Source organism: Pseudorasbora parva, chromosome 1 (assembly GCF_024679245.1).
Source record: "Pseudorasbora parva isolate DD20220531a chromosome 1, ASM2467924v1, whole genome shotgun sequence".
NCBI classification, from domain to species: domain Eukaryota; kingdom Metazoa; phylum Chordata; class Actinopteri; order Cypriniformes; family Gobionidae; genus Pseudorasbora; species Pseudorasbora parva.
This window is the reverse complement of record NC_090172.1, coordinates 21,142,005-21,164,866: the sequence shown is the minus strand read 5'-3', so window position 1 is coordinate 21,164,866 and position 22,862 is coordinate 21,142,005. Positions and strand designations below refer to the sequence as shown.

Below are 22,862 nucleotides of genomic sequence, written 5' to 3'. Positions count from 1 at the left end.
AGAATATCATATTAATATAAACAGTATGACTGAATGATTATGGAGGCCATTTGAATACAGTGAACTCCTTGTCGTTCTAGAAACCAGTTTGAGAGGATATGAGTTTTGTGACATGACGTGTTATTTTGCTGGAAGGAACCATCAGAAGTGCTAAGGTAGGCTGTAGTGTTTAAACAATGCTCAGTTAGATCTAACCCCAGATAGATCGTCGATAAAAGAAGTTGTTTACACCAAATTCTGTCCTAACATATCAATCAATAAATCAATCAACTTTATTTATATAGCGCTTTTACAATGACTATTGTTTCAAAGCAGCTTCACAGTGTTAAACAGGACAATATTGCAACAAAATTTGATTTGGCGGTACAGTCGTTCTGGAGAAAACAGTGATGTTATCAGCTTATTTTAATTTATCATATAGCGACAATGTTGGCAGATCAGTTTATAGAATCAAATAAGAACTAATTAATTATTTTGTTTGTATATTTAGTTGAATAACTTGGATCATAATTTTAGTGTCCCCAACTGAGCAAGCCAAGCAAAGGCAACAGTGGCAAGGAACCAAAACTCCAACAGGGCATTATGGAGAAAAATAAACCTTGGGAGAAACCAGACTCAGTCAGGGTGATAGTTCTCCTCTGGCCTATTATTAAACAGTGTATAATTATTATTCTGGCAACCTTACAGGTCATAAATCATATTAGATCCGAATATTCAAAATGTCTGGGTATCACACAGACATGACTGTGTTTATGAGAATACTTGCAAAGATGGGCAATTTTACACATCAGTGTGTATATTTGACCGTTCAAAGTTTAAAAACACATTTAAATAAGCTTTCATTACAGTGCAGCACGACAACATCACATAAAAATAACAGCGACAGAGATGATAACCAAGAATTTCTACCGGTTAATAAATTATTTATCGTGTCTAACCGTATTTCGCCCACCCCAAACCCGATAACCCAATAACCCAATCTCTTTATCTCATTCATTGAAAATCAGCAGCCTTAGTTGAAAAGAAAACAAAGGTATCTATGTTGTGCAGCCACATACGCTGCTTCTGTAGCCCCGTCCACCAACTCGTGGAGCTAAACAGGCAATAAACACACCGACGATAGGGATATTATAATTTGTAAACAAGACACAGACACTGGATTTGTAGACAAATTGAGATTAAAACACAATGCTGTGCCTTCTATATTGGATACGACAGGAATTGTGCAACATACTTATGTGAGTAAAACATATTTTTATATGTGATAGTATTGCATTGTTACAGATCATACTGATTGTGTATGTGACGTGTCTAACAGAGCATACCTGGCACAGGCTGGAGTCCCTTATTTGTTGGTTCATTGCAATTCAGTTTTAGACTCTCAGGGCTCGCAAAGCCCAACGTCCTGGGACTATGTGTTGCCAGAAGGGCTACCAAAACATACATAACAAGCCCGTCGGCAGGCCACTGAATCTTAAATGGTGAAATTTCTTGATCTCCGTTGTGTTTTAAGAGCGTGCCTGTGTGTGTCTGGTTCACACTTATATCCACTAATCAGGCGAAAGATGATAAATCATTGTGTTTGCTCACGTGTACTAACAGGAGGAGAAGCTCATTTAATATGCAAATCTTATCCAATCCGTGGGCGTTTACTTCAAAGTCTTTAGTGCAGCACGCCCATCAAAACCGTGCATTTTGGAGAGAGCCTTAAAACCAGTGTAGAAAATAGCTTATTAATTATTACCTAATGATGTTTTTGAATCAAAAAACCATGCAGACGTCATAAGTTGACTTCAGTTGAAAAGTTGAAAAAATAAAAAAGCCAGTGCATGACACCTTTAACTACTCTGGGGGATGCAACTTATCTGCTAAAGTCATTTCTGTTATTTGAAAAAAAAAAAAAGAAAAAAAAAAGAATTCCTTAAAAGAGCTCTATGGAGACCTGTTTATCACTATTTCAAATCCTGTAGTCATGTTTTTAAAGGAAACTATTTTGCTCTTTTAAAGCACTCATTGCTCATTCCCATGACCCAGGCCAGGGTTTTATGATGTGCTGATTCAAGTACACAGCAGCTCAGGGATCTTACCTCATGTGCACTAAGGGTTAACACTCCAGACGTCTTCCACTGAGCTTTAGTTGCAGCTGCCAAGGTTAAATAAGGTGATAGCAAATCGTTTACTTGCTGAAATGTTCCATCAAGTTTGGCTGGTTTGTCATTAAGCCTGCCCACTTCAGATAGTTGGGAGAGTTGTGTAAGTTTTGCTAGTGGCATATTATCAGTCAGCCCAGCGAATGGAGTGATTACAACTTCCAATAAAAAAAGATTAATTATTGCCTTTGTTCCAACCCTCCCCTTTCAGCGAAAGCACTCCAGACCTTTTAATAACAAAGTCAAATTTGTCAAAGAGCAGCCAGAGATGGCAGCTAATAAAACCAGAGCTAATCCAAGGAGTTAGCAGTCACCCACATTGCCTTCAAGTAAAGTCTCTCTTGTAAAATCAAACAGTTTGCATAAACATCCACCCGTGACATCTAATCCATATTCGCTTCTGTCTAGCAGGCCAACATTTCTTTACTGTATTGGAATGCCTTTTTGTTGTCATCATATTTATGACCTAGTTTATCTTCTACTTAACAGTCTCTGAATAAGTTACCTGAAATGCACCAGCTTCTTTCAGATGTGTGCTCTTACTTCTTGACCATGAGAGCCAAAGACCTGTACCTGGGCCCTGTAGTTGCTCACTACTTGGGGACACAATTTTTTTGGGGGACATCATTTTTTTTACTATATTATTGGTCTGCCCACATTGACACTATAGTTGTGGCACGGTTCACAAAACCCACGGTTCGTATCACTGTTTTAGGGTCACGGTTTTCAGTACTGTTTGGTTCTTGTTGTTTTTTCTTTTAATGGTTAACACTCCAGAAATTTTCTTCAGCATGTGATATATATTTTAATTATCCACAATTTAGGATACAGTATTTTAAAAAAAAATGATGATATGTAGAAGTTGTTTCCTAACTGGCTGTCTCCTGTTTAACACATTGGTGTAAAATTTTTCATGTAATCATGTCAATTTTGATCAGAACAATGCACTGGGGCTTTAATTCAGCGTGAGCAGCTTTTTGCCCAAGCTTCAAGGGCGTGTTTAAATTATGAAAATAGAAGCTTATATCTTAACTTTAATGTTACATTTATCATGTGAGCTATACTTATCTTATATACAACATGTTCTATGCATGTGTGTTTGGGAAAGAGGGGACAGAGGGGAATACGGTTGCATTTGCAGCAGATATATACTGCCCATCATAAATAAAAGCATGAGAATGACCGGTGTCCGAGGATAACACTGTAAAAGGTGACAGAATGGACGACATTCGTCTGTATTTGCAATACACGAGCTGCGGTTCAGCTGTACGAGACAAACGCCCGCTCTCCATACACACTTCTTCTAACCTGCCAAAACACTGCTTGCATGTGTGGTGTAAAGCCGCCGTTATACGACACTGCACATCCTCCAACCACGCCCAGCCTTCCTTACCTCTCCCACCTGACATTTCTACACGTGACGTGACCTGCAGCACTCCATTTTTACTTATTTTACTTTGTCCACACACACCTCTTATTTTGCGCGAAAAGGACACCGACTCTCTGAGGTAACATACTGGCACAAGGCTACATTGTGCATGCGTCGAACCATGGGACGCACACGCTCCGAACCAGGAGAAGTGAACACGGCATCAAGGTTCTTTTCAGAGAACACTGTGAAGCTGCTTTGAGACAATCAGCATTGTAAAAAGCGCTATATAAATAAAGGTGACTTGACTTGACTTCCCCATCGTTCTGCTTTGTACAAGAATTTACAGCATGGCGTAATGGCATCCATGACTGAGTAAAGACAATTGACCCTTCATGTCCCGTCCAACTCTTTTAGTGTATGCAGGTCTGGGGAGAACAGAGATTCTGTAAGCCGATGTCATCAAGCCCCTTTCCCACTGTGAGGTCTAGATACCTGCGGCAGATGAGTTCCTGGGCCTGGTTTTATGAAGACGGGGGTTAATCTGTAATAAAACAGAAAATAGCTTCTTTACGAGGTGCTAATGGTCTGTTAATGCAAAGGAACCAATTCATCTACCTGCTTGTTTATTTACTGCCTATCGAGGTAGGCCTCTATTCAGACCACGGGAGGAATGTTGACAGGTTAACCACCCCCTAATGAGAGCAGGCTGACAGAAATCCCCAAGCAGTTCATATACTTTCCTGCTTACCAATACATGTAAGCTTGCGAATATCATCAAACAATTTGTACTGTGCCACATTCTTTCATTTAGACTTCACATTTCTGTTCTAACCGATTAATATCCTTAATAAACTTTCAGCTTATCCCTGATAGTACCAATTTACCTTATTTTAAGACTTTGGTCTGTAGATGTGCAGTCTTTGTTTATAGCACACTGTAACTCAATATCACCACAATATTACTCAATTAGTTGCCTGGTTTTTCAGAGTGCTCAAATGGCTGTGGGCTGAAACTTTAACAAGCCACTGTTGTGTTTATAATTTCCTCTTGTGAAACTTGTATGAAGAGTGGAGCATGAAACAAGATGTGATTTAGAGACCTGGTCACAATGCGAACCGCTGTGGCTGCCGTTTCCTACCTTTGTGTGGACGAGGGCCCAGGGGTGCGGCAGCGGATGCACAGCCCCGGCGCTTGCCGCTTTGAAGGGGAAGGAAGCTCCGTGTCAAAGGCAGCAGCTTTGCTATCTGGGGCAAAGACAAATCAATGCCCTTACAAGGTGTCCGATACAACAAACTGTGAATTATTTCTATGCAAATCATCATAGAAATATTTGTTTAACTGTATAGGAGTACTTGAAAGTTGCCAGCAAGTCACAGACCAAGGCAGAACTTTCTTGAAGTCGTTTGTTTTTGCACTGGCTACTTGGTGTGCAGGATTTTCTAATAACCTTGAGAGGAGCCTGCACAGGCCCCAGTTCAACGAGTGCATATGGCATATTTCTCCTCAGCGAGTAGAGACCGCCCCTACTGGAGGCCCCCACCCCCACCCCACGTGCACTGAAAGTCACTGGAGTTTTTTCTCTGCCCTAAAAGTTCTCCCTGTAGACATGCTATATGGCCTCTCACAGACTGTCTCCATGAAGGAAATGCATTATGTGTAAAAGGAATTCCATATGGTGACATACGATCTGTATAATTCCTTCAAATGATAAAAAACCCACCTTGCATGTCCTGCTTTTTGTGCGCTCAGCATGAAAAGCTTAAATAAAGGCCCTTCCCCCAACATTTCCTCCCATGCTTTAGCACTGCGAAGGATCTGGTTTACTGTACTTTTAGCGGTGTGACATTATGGCCTCCTGGGTTTGCCATAGTGAATGCTTACAAATGAAAGCTTGGGATGTTCCAGGTTAGGCATGCCAACCTCAAGTGGCTTGGATTGGGGCCCCAGGCCACGGATGGGAAATGTTGCAGCACCTCTGCCAACCGCCTGGGACTGTGGCCGAAGCCCTGCTGCCTGACGCCTGCCACTGGTGTCAGCAGTGAAATTGACCTTACTTCTAGGGAGCATTTGGAAAAAGTCCCTGTCTGAAGAAAAAGTAGTCCAGTATTGAAGGCTGGGCGAACATTTGCCAAGAGTGTGAATTAGTGTGTCCGATCTAATGGTGACTCTTTGATATCCTCTCCAGTTCCCATGATGCAATGGGATGTCCAGGCCTGGCGCAGATAACATTTTGCAGCCTTTGCAGGGAAGCTTATCCAAGTGCTAGGGGAGTATCACTTGAGCATAGGCCTCTAATGTTGTAAAGCAACAAGATTTATTGTGAGGGAAACACATTTCTGGACTGTTGATACTTACATTGGTTACAGTCTAGTTCTAAAAGCCATGCTAATTGGTTAGAAACAAATGGACAGTGTATTCCCACACATTATAAGTTAGGAAAGCATCATGAGTTGAGAACTTGAGAACTTGCTGCTGTCAGTCTAAAACATATTCGTTTTGGTCCCAAATTAATTGATGCCGCACAAACTAAATCTAGTTAGGAACATTTAGTAAAACACACCCACTGGAGCGAAGGTATTTGTTATGATTGTCTTTCGGGTCAACATCATAATGCTATTTTTTTTGTCTAAATATAATGTTTTTTTTCCCAAATAAAAAATAGGATTCATACCTAATGTCTTGAATTCACACCTATACGTCATTTCAGAATGTTTGTAAACAGTCGGCACCAAGATGCTTCCGGGTGGCAGAACGCGAGCGGCTTCTACTGACAAACTGAAAAAATCCAGCCGGCTACTGTAAACAGTTACATAGTTAAGAACATTTTTGTTGATTAAAGTTGAAACTATGACGGAAACGTGTTGTGTTTGGGGTTGCGCCGTCAGATATACAGCAAAAGGTGTAGGATTGTATCGATTTCCTTCAGAAAAAAGTAAATATCCAGCACGGATTCTGATTGATACTTTAAATGATGGGGCATTATATTTTATATTTTGATTGCGATGTATCTATACCTTATAGCATTGTATAATTATATTACAATATATTAAAATTATGTATACAACCTTGACCATGTTTGTGCAGTGTGCAGTTTTACACTATAATGAAATGAAAAGGTAGATCAAACGTTTACACGTTTATGGCAGCGTCATAGAGGGAAGAAAAAAGGGCAGTAAAATGTAGCTGGGTTTTTCCTCAGACGATGGAAAATTGCTGCAGGCAATAATAATTAATGCTCAAGATGGTAGCATACCTGGGCTGTAAAAAGAGTTTAAAAGTGTTCTGGTCCTTAGAATTCTTCTTGAGGTGAAGAGACAGGGTGTGCCTCTGAGCCCTGAACTCCCAACGTGCAGCATAGACTGAATGGAAACAACGTGTGTGTTGTATAGAACAGTGGCAATGTGTTTGTGCACTGGAGGTTTTCAGGGGTGCGCTGGAGGGGTGGGTTGTTCGGTGTTGAAAAACTAGATCAGATCACATACATTGGGAGAACAGTGTTGTTTTCCACTGCTTACTTATCCTTTCCTTTCTTCACTTATTTTCTTGAGCCCAGCCTCTGCGAAAATTGTCCTACAAAACACACAAGGTCTCGCTCTCCTTAATGTTGTTTATCTTCCTGGGTAATAAGCGTACATCACTTCCCAAGTGCGTCGACACGTTCACCTGTGACACATTGATCAGCATGGTTAATAAGCAAAAATTTGGATGACGGAAGGTGATGGGTTTGGCTGTTAAGTCAAAAAAGTCCCCTAAGGTCCTTAGTCCCCTTAGGTCAAGTAGACAGTCGCAAAAAAACAGAGGAAGTGGTAGAAAAAAAACAACAGGAGAAGGAATAATGCCGGACGGGAAATTCCTGAGTTGGTTCTTGGAAAAGCTGACTGTTGGGACTAAGAGTTCCATCCGCCACTTCATTCTTATGAAGGAGAGGCTACATCGTTTGCACAAAAGAGCTCTTTTGAGATTAACATGTTAACTTGCCTTTTAAGGTCAAGAGAACAAAAACCATGAACTAACATCTCAGGCCTCCCAATGCTGGCTTGTGCCCTTCCTCTTTTCTCCTACGCCTTACTCAGCTTCTTTTCCCTCTAAAAGTGTGTCTACTAGGAGGTTTGTTAAGAAATGCCACCTTTATAGGTGAAGGCGAATTAACAGGCCTACTCTCTATTCAGCTGCATGACAGCTTGGCATTGTTCTTCATATCATTTTAGTGTTTTGGCAGCCTGCCCCAAAAACGGAACCACACACAAAGACCTTTTGCATTCTAACCCCTAAAGCAAGGGAGGGTGGTTGTTGCCACACTGTGCAGGAATGCCTGCCGTAACTCTTATTCCAAACCACATATGATTTATTAAACACTGACACTGTTTGCACTTCTTAATGGTCTTGTTATCTTCTTCAAAAGGCCTACTCTTATCATTGTATATTTTTGCTTAGAATTGCTATAACCTGAAAAACTACATTTTTGAGGTATTGTGAAAATAACCAGACTGCACATGATAATAATGCAGATTTTTTTCTTTTTGAAATTTCTCTGACAGCACTCTCAAATGACCAACTAAACATAGTTTCAGTGAGATGGGCATTGAGACATTTCACTACAAGTAGATGTGTTGTTGTTTTTTTTTTTTTTTTTTTTTTTTTTTAGGAGAGATTTATAGGCTACAGAACAATGAAGACAAATCTGTTTGTTACTGGAATCATTTCTTATTTAGCGCCTGGACCCCATTCCTTAATGCCAGGCTTTGTGTAAAATTGTTTATGGTTTTAGAACAACAGAATCTGAAATTCATTTAGCGGTTCCTCCTCTTACAATCGGCCATATAAACTGAGCACTGGAGCCAAACCACATGTTACCGTTGAAGCCCAAGGCCACCCCGACAAGCCAAAGAAGCACATGGAGGATTTGCCTGCCTGAGCATCTGCCAGGGACAAGGGATCCTGCCACGTGAATTATGGGATTGCATCACTCCATTCTGGTGGGCTAGCTGGAGTTCTTTGAGGCTGTTGGACAGTTGTTGCGGCAAGACTGGTCAATTGGCCTGTTTCTTGACCTTACTGCAGTCATGTGCACTCTCTAGAGTAAAAGGACAGCCTGCTTTATTATGATTGTATTAATCATCAAGCACTGGCTTTTTGACACATTCAAAGGAAAGGCTTTGTCAGGGGGGCACCATTCTGCCTCTGCAATCTGTTTCACAGTTGATACATTTGCCCCCCCAAAAGAAAACTGTACCTTTTTTGTTTTAAATATGCCAGCTTTCTCAAGAACTTGAATGACATAATAATCCAAGAGAACAAAATATCAAAACTGTCGGGGTATATTTTCAGGAGATAGAAACATACGGTTGGTCAAAATCGTGTCTACATGCTGGTCAGATAAATCTCTTTGGATCCTTATATCTGTAGTTTGGCAATACGGTAACATCTTGGGTGACAAAATTGCAGCTCTGATAAAACTCATCGCCTGTAGCTTTCTAGTAATCCTGAAGGCATTGATTGGCTGGTTCAGGTGCGTTTGATTAGGGTTGTAAATAAACTGGGTTTAGTGGCAGTTGCCCTCCAGTTTGCCCATCCCTGCTCTAGAGCCCTGATTCTATAATGTTCAGACACGTTTGATTTGAAATATGTACAATTTTTCAGCAATGGCCACCATAGAGCAGATGTGTCCAGTCCTGCTCCTGGTGGGTTACAATCTTGAGTTTAGCTTCAATCTTAATTAAAGACAGCATAACCATCTAATTGATGTCTTCAGGATTACTAAACAGCTTGGCAAATGTGTTGGGGAAAGTTGGAGTTGGAGAAAGACATTGGCCCTTCATGAACAGTATTGGACACACCTGCCATAGAGGGTTCAGATAAATATATCAACATTACGTTATGTAGAAATAAGATCAATTGATAAATACATGATATAAGTCAGGACAGTATTTGGAATAGTGGGGGTCAAGGAGAAGGACATCTCTATCTAAGGTGAAAGTGAAATTGCAAGGAGATCTGCTTTCTCTTATCTACTTCTGAGAGATTGAAGTGCCACTTTCTAAAGAATATTACAGAGAAATCTCATGATATCATGATGATGCATGTCTAATTATTTTATTAATAAAAAGCTATTCAAATCTTCAAACAATAGATGACATGATGAACTTGGTGGGATTAGTTATTGCCAAGGACTCACCTTTTAAAGGCACAACCGACTAATCAAGAGATTATCTGACTAGACTAGGTACTCAAGGACTCATAATTCAGCATTTTATGAAGGTGAGACAGGGCACAGAATGTCAAGAGCAGTTTACAGGTAATAGAGTGCTGTTGCACTGAGAGACACCTGCAGCATCTATTTTAGCCCTGGCTGGGGTTTTATTCTGTGTGCACTGAAATTAGTGGTGTCGTAGCACTATAAAAGTGCTCAGACATCTGTTGGCTATGTTGGGAGTCAGTTTTTATGTTTGTAATGACACATTAAACTCAGTGTTTCCCCCCATCTTGTTCCAGAAGTGTGTGCCAGTGGAGCTGTCTAAATGAGTGTGTGCTTTGTTCCTTTGTCTGTTTCAGGCCAAGATCTCGCCTTAGATGTGGCATTATATGATCCAATAATTCCCTCAACATCCTAATTAGGTTGTGTGTGTGTGTGTGTGTGTGTGTGTGGGTGGGTGTGTGTATTTGTGTGTGTATATGGGTGCTAAACAGTGGCTGTCTGTCGCCTCTGGCCCAGCTGGAGTGAGGCCATACTTGGGTACTACTTCTCTACTGTGCTGGCACATTGCCCCGCCTCCTCATGCTTGAGCTGACACCCCATTGGCCCTCACCACAAACGGAAGCTTGGCTATCAACTGAGGTTGGCACTGTGATGTCTTGCAGCTGAAGGAAATACAGTTGCATAAGGGATGCTGATCTGTGTGCTTTTTCAGTCTCCATCACAATTTACATATTGTTCCTCCTAAATAATATGTGAGATTAGAATTAGCGTGATCTGGATCATAGTATTTTGAAAATCGTATGCTAAAAGTATGCGGATGATACACTTTTCCATTGATTTTCAAAGTGTGAATTTGTGCATGCTGATATTGTCTATAACCCCTTGTGGCTTGTGCAATGTAAGATGACAAATTTGTGGAAGTTGAATGTCAGTGATCAAGCAATGAAAGTTACAAATTATTTTTAAGGTAGCCAATTTAGCTATATATGTCAACGTAACCAATACATGTGTACTGGGTTTGTGTTAACGAAGTTTTTCTTGGGCATTTTTTAATCAATTTTCATACTTCATTTTTACATTGGCAATAAGTTCTTGAATATTGGGTTAACTGATACACAATGCCGCTTGGTAACCTTGGTAAATTAACTTAACATTTTAATAGAGTAATTAATAAATCCCCGTTCTACATACCGGTTATTGGACACATTTAAATAATTAGTATCATTGTAAATAATTGGTATCATCATCTAACATAAAGAAACACTATTACTTTTTAAAATATGTTTTTATTTTTCCCACTGTTAACAAACTAGCATAAAATCTGCAATATGGAGTTCAACTCCAGTCTGTTATCAAGAATTTGAGAATGTAGTCAAAGTCACAGGTGTTTCTTTTTACTTTTTTTAACAAATCTAAAGAACACACTTTTAATTGTTTTAATTAACCACATAAATCCCATACGCATTGCTGGCATCGATTTTGACTAACCTGCTATTGTGCTACAATATGCAAATTTCACCTCACCTAGACAACTAGCATTAACATTTTATGCTATAGTCATGTCAAGTCAAGAACCTTTATTTATATAGCTTCATAACACAAATTGTTTCAGATCAGCTTTACAGTGATAACTGGAAAATAATGAATTTCAGCTGTTGTTCCATAACTTCTACATTGTCTGAACTGGCATTTCTTGAAATTGTAATTATATTGTTCATGTGAATATAGCTTAAAGGAGAGTACCTGTACATGGTGTACAAGAAAGATACACTTATTTTGGCATGTCCTGACAGTGGAAGCATAACAAGGTGGTTGAACAGGATTTCTTCTCACACTGAGTGTGCAAGTATGCTTGCGTATAGGTGTGTGAGTAATGCTATATTGACTTTTCAGTCTTTAACTTGTGTGAGCAGTACTCTGGTAAGTATGCAATTAATAGAATAAGCATAAAATAATGCTTTAGATCCTTGGTTTTTAGTATGAAGAACAAACACTTAGAGAGTTGATTCTTGCCATGACTTGCAGTGTGTAGAACAACACTTTCTAAAAGAGAAAAGTTTTTCTTAGCCTGAACTCATGCATCCCAAAACCCCTTCCAATGCACACATCAACTTTGTCGACTTTTAAAATATGTAGTTTTGCGCATACATTGCTAATTTTCACACACACTATACTGCTACTGATCAACATACTCCACATAGCCATTGGCCTCCTGTCGTGTCATTCACAACTCTCTCTCTCTCCCTCCCTCCCTCCCTCCCTTTCTGTCTTTCTTTTCCTTCATTTCTCTCAATCCATTCCCCTCCCCATTTCTCCTCCTCTTAACTACTTGTGCAGAGTTAATGGACTGTTTTGGCTTGGCTCCAGCCACTGAGTGTCACCTCATTAGTGTTCCTCTCGACAGGAGCTACATACGGCAGAATGTCATTGGTTCCCCCCTTCCGTCTCCCCCGTCCTCATCCGTAGAAGCCTCCATGAATGGGAAAATGTGCATGCATAATTGAATCTATAGTCTCAGTCTCTTCATCCCTCCCTCCCTCTTTCTCTTCATTCCTCCTTTCCTCACGTCTGACGGCTACAAAAAGGCTTGGACATTTGCCACAGCTACGGATGGATCAGGCCGACGGTGGCATCCCACGACTCCACGCACACTCATGCAAATGGACCGTTCACTTGGCCAATCAAACAACAATACGAGCAGAAGCGATACGCTGTCAGGGGGGGATTTTGGAGAGGTTTGGCCGACACTTATCAAATTATTGATGTGTGTTATGATGACTAGGATCTGAGGCCCCTTTAGAGTGAACGTGTGACTAAAGTTTGTAAGTCCAGACGGAGCAGTTGTGAGCGAGTTTTATTTGATGTGCCCTCTATAGGCTTCCTTTGTTACTGAGGTGGAAAACACACACACACACATAGTACTGTCACAGTGGTCCAGTCATTTTTATCGTGATGGATGAGCCACCCTGGGTTCAGTGTTGTGCTGACATGGGAACATGTGTACATCAGTGCTCACTGCGTGATGCAATGTGTGTCTCAGCCTTTGTGTGTGCTATTTGCCTGTATGTCTTTATTAACACAGTGTGATATTGTGAAGACGTGTGCCTGAAGTTTCGTGTGTGTGTGTGTGTGTGTGTGTGTGTGTGCGTGCGTGTGTGCGTGCGTGCGTGTGTGTGTGTGTAAGGTGCCCTGAGTGACTTGTTTTCCCAGACACTTCTTTTATTTGCACTTTTTTAGGGCCACAGAAGGCAGTCTGAAACAAACAATTTCTCTTTTGTTTCAGTCTTGCTCTCTCTCTCTCTCTCTCTCTCTCTCTCTCTCTCTCTCTCACTCTCTCTCTCTCTCTCACACACACACACACACACACACACACACACACACACACACACACACACACACACACACACACACACACGTTTGTCCTACCATGATCCACCCCACTCCTATTTAATAGCCCCGTCCTGTCTCTACCATTGTTCGGTTCTTCTTTTCAACTCTGTCTCTCTTTCCCACCCCTTTTCTTTCTCTCTTTCTGCTCAATCTCTCATTCATCCCTGGAGATTCTGACTTTAGCCTCCCCTCTTCATGTCTGCAATCAAGTGCTTGAGATCAGGCGGGAAACTGAGGCCAGTGAGGATGTGTGGCTGGGGAGAAACTTTTTTTTTTGGAAGGGGGGAGGGTAGATTGGGGGTTGGGTGGGGGATATGTGTCTGTCACTCGGGCATTAGTCCCATTTTCACACCCTGTCTGTCTGTGTATATGTGGATAGATTGCGTCACAGAGAGAGTCAGTGTTTTTCTCAGTCCGTGTGTAGTCTGATCTGTGTCATGCAGACCCTTGTGAAAGGATACTCAATAGGAGAAAACTGAAGTTGTAATCTAATCAGAAGCCTTAATAAAACAGTCTTGGCCCAATTATAGATCTAAAGATTCTCCAATATAGACAGCCAACCAACCCATGTTCAGCTATTCAGGCACTGAGTATATTATATTTACTTAACTTTAATTTGGAATATTTAAAGGAATATACACAATACCAAGAAGTTTGTACTCATGTATTGGGGCCGTAAAGACATTTACAATATTACACAATATTTCAAATAAATGTTTTCTTTTTAACTTTCTATTGATCAAAGAATCTCGAACAAAATGTATCAAAGTTTCCTGTTACTGTTCCTGATCCCAGTATTACTGTTTTAAATGTATATTTGAAGTTAAAATAATTGCAGCTTTGTTGTGATACAAAAGTGGGAAATTAGTGGGTAAAAGTGAAAGTTTTACGGTTTTGCAGTCATTAAAAAAAAGATCACAGACTGATGTGGTTGATCAATCAGACTCCTAAGAAGTATCCCAATGTGTTGTACAATAATCTTGAGCTATTTATTTGCTTTTAAGAATTTTTTGCAACATGTAAAGATATATTAACTGCACTATGAAAAAATGACCATCAGCCCAATACTAATGTCTTTTCAGAGAAGAGATTCCCGTTTACACAAGCCTCATCTGACATCGGCTCTCTATCTTTAGAGCTGGCACGCTGCTCACTATATCTATGTTTGGGTTACAGCAAACTTTGATAAAGAGCTGTGATTTATCAACAATTTCCATAATGAAGAGAGGGAAAAAGTATAACAAATAGAGAGATAAGCATCTGACAGATTAATTTAAAATGGATAGAAATGTTAATAAGCATAGAAGTATAAATAGAAAAGCAAAGATACATGACATCCTTCTCTATGCAATTTTTGGGTATGCATGCAGATGTCAGCCATAGCGCGAGGTCATAAGAGCAGGTCAGTGACCAGCACACACAAACACACACTCAATCGCTGGGTGTCACTCAGTCACACACAATATTTACACAATTGCAGCTGTACCGTTCAAAACATTTCGGCCAGGACTGCCCATTATTAGAAGATATTTATGCCTCTCTGGTTCTCTGTGCTGCCTCTCTCTCTCTCTCTCTCTCTCTCTCTCTCTCTCTCTCTCTCTCTCTCTCTCTCTCTCTCTCTCTCTCTCTCTCTCTCTCTCTCTCTCTCTCTCTCTCTCTCTCTCTCTCTCTCTCTCTCTCTCTCTCTCTCTCTCTCTCTCTCTCTCTCTCTCTCTCTCTCTCACACTCCCTCCCTCTGCTTGGCTCTGGACTCAGGATAGAGTGAAAGAGAGAGAGCATTCTTGGCTCGGGCCTGGTTTCTTTGGCAAGCATAACAGTATATGTGTGCAGCTTTCTAAAATGGCTGCCAGACGCCTCCTCCTGAAATGTCGACGGTATGCATGCGGCAGGTCTGTTTGCGTGTGCGTTTGCGTGCGCTGGGTGGGGTGGGGGTGTGATACAGTGAATTAAAGTTACTCAAGTATGTGATAGCTCTCAACCACGCTCAAAACAAAGACAAGAGGCTGCTTGGGTTACATGTGGATGGAGCCAACTGTAAGTGTGTACTTACGTGTTTGGGTTCATAGATTCCAGGTTCAGGTATTGTAGGTATTCTTCCCGCAGAATAACATTGTTACATTGCAGGTGGAGGAGTGCTGAAGCTATAATCGTGACAGCTGTATGGATGCTATCCAGTAGATAAGGTGCCACAAGGATACATTAGCGCATCGTATTTATGAAGCTCAAGCGATCCGTGATGAGCTCATATTGCTTCTATTCATGTGGATATGATCTTAGATCGAATATCTTCATCTTAGCTTTTTAGTCACCAAGAAAAGCATCACTATTACTGTTAGGGAACTCAACAAACTTAAGTCCATGACTTAATTCACCCATAAACAAAAATGTTGTCATCATTTACACAACCACGTCGTTCCATTGACTTTATCCATTGACTTCTTTGGAACACTAAATAAGATAATTTTGACGAATGTTTTGATGCCCTTTGACTTAAAAAAAAGAGCCATTTAAAAATAATAATTGGTATCATCCTATATTCCACTGAAGACTGACCATCATACGGTTTAGAATGACTTAAGGGTGAGTAAATATTGATAGAATGAAGTTTTTGTCAACCCAAATTTTGGGTTGACAAAAACACACCAAGCCGACAGTCAGCTGCCAGCAAGTGCCATCATTGAGGGTCTGTCAGTCCAGATTTTGCAGTGTGTACCACATCATTGGCACTAGTCAGTTCACTGTCAGTGGCTTTGTGGTCAATTGAGCATTTTGAATCAGTTCCCAGCCAGAATGAAGAAAGCGAAGACCGAAGATCGAAGTGAAATAGTAAAAAAGTGTATAACTGTATATCCACTGTCCTATTTCCGATTTCCTTTTTTAACGTATATAGACTACTGTCACCTGATGGTATGGAGTTTTGTTTCTTCTCACGGAGATGCAGAACATACGTGCTAGTTGGCCGTTTGCTGTAGTCTTTATGGTGTGTTCAAAAATTACCTTTTGGCCCAGACACAGAGCGACAACACAGATGGCTTTCTTTGTTACTAGTTTGTTGATGTTGGATCTGTGTGTAACAGCCTTTAAGGAGAACTCTGCTAACCCATCAGACTTTCAGTTTAGGTGAAAAAATCCCAGATATTTTAGTGTACAGAATATCATAGGACTTGGGGGTGGCCTCTTTTGACTCTTATGGGCCAGTGAACAATGCACTAGCAACCACCAGGAGTACCGTAGCAACTGCATATTAACATGATACAAAATACTCAGAAGACCGAAGAAACTGCATAGCATCTACTCAGAGCACCCTAGCATCATGACATAGAGTTTAACATGGTCAAACAGTCCACATTTTCTTTAGAAAAAAGTAGCTATACCTTATAGTAGTAACCTCATGGGTTACTGCACATAGAAAGGAAAGATTCATTTTCCCCTTCTCTGTCTGCCCTCTCTCTTACATGTTCTCTCCTTGGACAGTTTGTTTGTTTAAACAAGTGGTAGGGCTGTTAGGTGCCAAGGGTTGTTGTATTTGGAGAAGCTCAGAGTGTTTCTGGGAGCTGTCTCTCGCTTACACACACACACACACACACACACACACACACACACACACACACACACACACACACACACACACACACACACACACACACACACACACACACACACACACACACACACACACACACACACACACACACACACACACGCACAGCACTGCCCTGACCAAACTGTTTAAATGTCTGGCTTATAGATATTTATTTTGAGAACGAACCATTGGTTGTTTATTCAAACGCCCCACCATGTGTAAAACACAACCACACACACACACACACACACACACACACACACACACACACACACACACACACACACACACACACACACACATACACACATACACAACCACACAGAATATATTTTATATTATACACACACAGTATACACGAAGTATATACATTATACAGTATACAACCATACCATCTTCTGCTGAACTTAGTTTTAATGATTGGTTATTTGGGTTAATATTGCCTTTTTATCAGCTCAAATTAGTCTGGCCATTCGCCACTGACCTCTAGTATCAAGAAGGCATTTTCACCCCTCGCTCACTGGATATCTTCTCTTTTTCAAATCATTCTTTGTAAACCCTGGAGATCCCAGTAGATCACCAGTTTGTAAAATACATAGATCAGCCTATCTGGCACCAACAACCATATCATGTTCAAAGTCACTTAAATCACCCCATTCTTATGCTCAGTTTAACACTTCAGCAGATTGTCTTGACAATGTATACATCTTGACATACTGTCTAAATGCATTGAGGCCATGTCCACACGAAGATGCATTTAGCTGTATACATAGAAATGTTGGATCATATCAGTTTCGTCCAGACAGATCTGGCATTTTGGGAGCCTGAAACCGCAATTTCTGGGTCCAGGAGTAGATAAATATGGAAACGACACCTTTGTGTTTTGCGTGCACTGCCAATCTGTATATTTGATGTCATCACCCCACGTCTCGACCGTAGTCAGACACCACTACCGTAACAGCAACAACAACAGTGGACTACATGCTTGTGTTCATACCGCAGAATCTTTATTTGTATACAGGGTGCAAAGTTTAAGTCTTCTCTGTTTTTAGTGTTTCTCTGTGGCAGAATTACAGTGCCACATACTGGTTTACATCGTTTTCAGTTGTTTTCAATGGTTTTGTGTGTACGCAGAATCAGATATTTCTTGAGACAACGACGTGTTTACAGAAAAAGCTTTACAACGAGAAAAAAAAAAAACGGATGGGGAAAGCTCTGACTTTGCGTGAATATGGCCTGATGTGCTGCCATGATTGGCTAATTAGATGTTTGCATTACCGGGCAGTTAAAAAGGTGTACCTAATAAAGTGGCCAGTGAGTGTATAATGTATGCCATATTGGACTTTAGAAGCTGGCATTTGTGAATGTGGTATTACTTATTATGGAAAAATGTAAACTTTACATTTAGGCTTATTGAATATCCTTCTGAAATTAGCCATGGTTACTTTATTTCATTGTGTGGCATAGCAGTGTGTCTGGATCAGAACTGTTTAATAGTGTGTGTCAGCTGCTCCATTGTTGGGCCCTGTGTTTAATCACTCAACATCCATGCAAGATTGTTTAGAGATGCAAACTATGCAAACTAACCTCTACCTCTCTCTGTTTTGGTTTTCTTTCTTGGGGCATTGGCAGGGTAGGAGATGTCTTTAAGCAGACTGATGGATGGCGTAGAACTTGCTTGTGAATTGTAGGGGGAGGGTAGTTGGCATAGGAACGGGCACTGTCACAATGCCAACCTGCTTCTGCCCAATCAAAGACTCAGCTGTTGGCCGATGGTCCAATAAGTTTTCATGATTCAAACACTACTTAAAATGTTATTTATTGTGTGGGAAGAAAATTGTCGACGCTTAATGCAGAAATAACTCTTAAAATTCCTCACAAATGCACAGGACAAACCGCGAGTGGGGATTTTTCTCCTCTTCTCACTCTATCTTAATTTTCTCCAGACTTTTTTCTTCTTAATGTATGGTGTTCCCTCCCTTTCTTTGTCATTGTTGAGCTGAAGCCAAGAACATTCCGTTTTTGCAGCTCTGTTTAATGGTCATTTTTGAGGGGGGAGGGATTTATTTCTATCTCTCTATCTCTTACTCTCCCCCTTTAACTTTCACTTCTGAAATGGAGCTTAGGAAGGAACAAGAGTAATGGTCCAGCTTATTTTCTCTCTTGCCTTTTCTAATTACTAAAAGCCAATATTCAGGCATCATGAATTGCATTGGCCAGTATCAGTGTTGAGTTGGTCAGCCAACTAAAATGAGTTTTAGGGCTTCTTTAGGTTAAAAAACCCTTGCAATGACTTCCTGTTTAAGCATGTGAGATGTTTTAATATTATATTGGTTATTGGCCTATATTATTATTATTATTATTATTATTATTATTATTATTATTATTATTATTATTATTATTATTATTATTATTATTATTATATTATAAGTATTAATCCATATTACAAATATATCGTCCTGCACTGGATATTTATGTACAGGGCAGCCTCATTTATCCTATTTTTTTTTAGTTTGCTATACTTTAACATTTACTTAAATGTAATATTTAAAAACACTAATAATTAAATGTTATAATAATTTATTATAATTTGATTAACATAGATTACATTTAATAATGTAAATTAAAAGCAAATAATAGGATTTTAACCGACCACAACATGAAAAAAAAATATCTGCTTAGCGCTATCGGAGACAGAATTTTTATATTGGTGTATCCCTGTTGCGCTTAAATAAGTTAAACAAATACGATGAAATATTTAAATAAGTTCCTGAAAAGACTGGGTGAATTAATGCCACTGGAGGTGTTTCATTAGCACTGTAGGATCAAGGGAGGGTCTTCCTAAAGGTTCTGTAAGGTAACATCATTAATCATGTGCACATGTAAAGCACACATCAATGACAGGCAGAATTCTTCTCATTTTTCCATCTTTCCTCCCCCACTCCTCTACTTTGCTCATGCTCTACAAGGTGGGGCATGCGTTGTATCTCCATTTTACTTTTAAGGCACGTTTCAGCTTTGCCTTTGCCTGTTCTCACATCCTACTTTTTAACTTCCCTTTCACTTCTCCCATTCCCCCTCACTGAAAGAAACAGGCATGTAACTAAACACATCTGGCCTGTCCTGTCGGGACGCAGAAACTGTTGTTTCATTTTCAGGAAGGTACGGTGGGGCAGCAAAGGCATTAAGTATACCAAATCCTTTCTTTGTGGTGGGTTTGTTTCCCATTTGCTTTAATCGAGCTACATGAACTCCACAAACATGTGTAAAACCTGATGATCATGTTCGCCAGCCTGCTTTATGATGATTCAAAGAGCATGACAATTTGTACAAAGATTTTAAAGTTGACTTTGGCATGCGTAAATTACTTGATTTTGAGTCATTTTATTTGATTTAGAACCCTTTCAAACATTCAAATGCAGAGTGACCCCCCCAAAATCAAGACTACATTGTATATCAGCTGGGATGTGCAGGTGGGCAAGGGGTGGGCAATATAATAATAAATATGAAAAATGTGATATGATAGGCTATGAGTTATTTTAGTTAGGCTATATATTATGATTTAAAAAAATACCCTAAGCAAACTACAAAAACAATAGTAAATACAAAATAAAATAAAAATTCAGATACTAATACATATTTATTTAATATGTATACATTTATTTAACATCTGTAGTTGTTTGATTAACATTAATGACAGACAGGTATTTAATTGGGCTCCTGAATGCATGGATGTAATATTTGTGACACATATAGTTATTACCCACCTGTTTACGTACACTTAAGCCATAACCGACTGTGTTCATGCGATGGACATTTTGACATCAGTGCGCGTGTATTTGACTATTCAGGAGCAAGGAGAACTGATCAGGCGTGTGACAGAGAGCGCACGAGAGAGAGAGAGCGCGCACGTGAGAGAGCGCTTTTGTTGTGTGTCATTCAGCGCGATTCCGCCCATCTTGCCATCACTAAGTATAAAGAATTGTAGTGGAATTGTAGCCAATTTTGTGATACGACGGTCTTGGCATTTCATTTAGCTGTAAGTTATATTCAACCCGCTAAAGTGGCTAGTGGGAGTGGCTGCCGTAGCCGCCACACCTGAAATCTACCCGCATTTGGCGGGTTGGCGGGTGTTAATGTCAAGCCCTGTATATAGTGTATTTTTGTTGTTTCGATTTTTCAGATTTTTCCCTTATTTCCTAATGTTCAAAACAATAACAAAAACCATAACAGCTAAACACCATGGGAAAACACTGGCAGGTGGATGATAAATTACAATGAAGTGCAGTATTGTCATCTGTAGGCCTACTGCTCTTTCTAGGTTTTAATCTGTCAACTTTATTTGTGTTTTCAGACTCACAACAGTCAGGAAGTCCCAGCAACAATGAGCCTGGCAAGAACCCTCCAGGTATGTCAATGTAATACATTGATGCACAAATGGACATAAATCTACAATCACATTTTTAAGTAAACTATTTCTAGGTGCTGGTATACTCATAATAATGACAACCCATAAAAACAGATAAATCCTTCATGACATCCATGTTGTCTCGTTTTCATTATTTTGTTTCAGGGTTTCCACAGTCATTAAAAATAAAAAAATATCTGTGAATTTTAAAATTGTGATTTTCAGGACTGGAAAAATCATATAAATTCCTACAGTCAGTATAAATTGTTTTAGTTATACTCACCTCTTAACTATTTAAAAATATATCATCTTGTAATTATAAAATGATAAAACGTTTTTTTTTTTTTTTCTCATCGAAGCCAGTATGCCAGTATGCCAGTATGCCCCCTGAGTTTGTGGGGTGAAAAAAATCCTACACTGTCTAAAAGTTGAACTCTTTTTTTGGAGAAATTATACTGAAACAGGGTTATTTGTTTAGAATATTTTGGTTTTGACCATAATTGTACTCAATGTTCAACACAAATTAAAGTCAACTGGAAAACCGGCCATGTCATGTCTGTGATTTTTACAAGAAAAACACAAATGGCCATTTATATAAAACAAGCCATGTCATGACATCAGCAGTCCTGTCAGATCTTAGTTTGCGCTGATTTTGCAGATGGCATGTAGAGCGAATGGTGCTCCTCGTCTAACAGTGTCTATTTGTCATGCCAGTGAGTCCTATGTTTGTTCCCCTAGACTCACCTGTGTTGTCTTTTCGTTCTCTTTTTTTTCTTACACGGTCACTGCTAGGTAATGCATAAAAAATGAAAATAATGGAGAGTGTAATTAAGTCTTTACCTCAAAAGTAGGTTGCGCGTTTGCCCCAGCCAAGTAAAATAAAGCTCTCGGGCTATGACTCAGACCCAGCTAGTAATGCTTCCGTGGAAACCCTGGCCCTCACTGCACTTCCTGTTGGGCTTTGCGGTGCATTGTGGGAAAGACTTGGATGTCCTGGCATGCTCTGGGAGCTGGTCTTTTTTGGCACAAGTCTGGAATGCAGTGTTACGTATTAGTTGGTTTTCTCTAAATGTATCTAATTGATCTGGTCTGTACATAATACAAGTCGCAGTTAATGTTGTCTCATTCCCGAAAATTATAGATTAAATGGTGACAAGGATAAAAGATTATTTGTTTTATCAATGTGAAAACTAACATTTCTGATGCCTGCTCACCAAACACACAGCTTTTGAAATGTCTACATTTGTATGTGTTAGGTAAGGACATGTTGTCTGAAGAAAATGCTTTTGTCTCCCACAGTTTACTTAGAAGACAGCTTTATTAAATCAGGGGTCTTTAGTGTTTCGGAGCTGGTGAGAGTATCCAGAAGTAAGTCTACACGCACACACGCACGCACGCACACACATGCACACACGCACGCATGCACACATGCACACACACACACACACACACACACACACACACACACACACACACACACACACACACACACACACACACACACACACACACACACACACACACACACACACACACACACACACACACACACACACACACACACACACTCACTGGTTACACTACTATATGTTAGTAAGAGCATCTCACATTGTTTTTTACAGACATTAGTACATAGCTTTATTTGATACAGGTAAATATACTGTAAATGCACAAAACTACTCTGGGCAGTTCTAGAAAATGATTTATAGGGTGGCATGAGGCCTATTAGGGGTAGCAACACCAAAGTAAGAATCCATGCATAG

General features: G+C 39.9%; 1 protein-coding gene across 8 annotated transcripts in view; it reads left to right on the top strand.

Moving 5' to 3' along the window:
* The window catches only part of LOC137061952 (nuclear factor 1 B-type-like), a 105,633-nt gene that overhangs the window by 49,722 nt on the left and 33,049 nt on the right, over positions 1–22,862 (top strand). For all 8 annotated transcript variants that reach the window (XM_067432787.1, XM_067433233.1, XM_067432712.1 and 5 more), the window contains exons 3-4: positions 21,046–21,099; positions 22,399–22,467. In XM_067432787.1, coding sequence (XP_067288888.1) covers positions 21,046–21,099; positions 22,399–22,467 — 123 coding nt within the window. The remainder of the gene's footprint in view (positions 1–21,045; positions 21,100–22,398; positions 22,468–22,862) is intronic.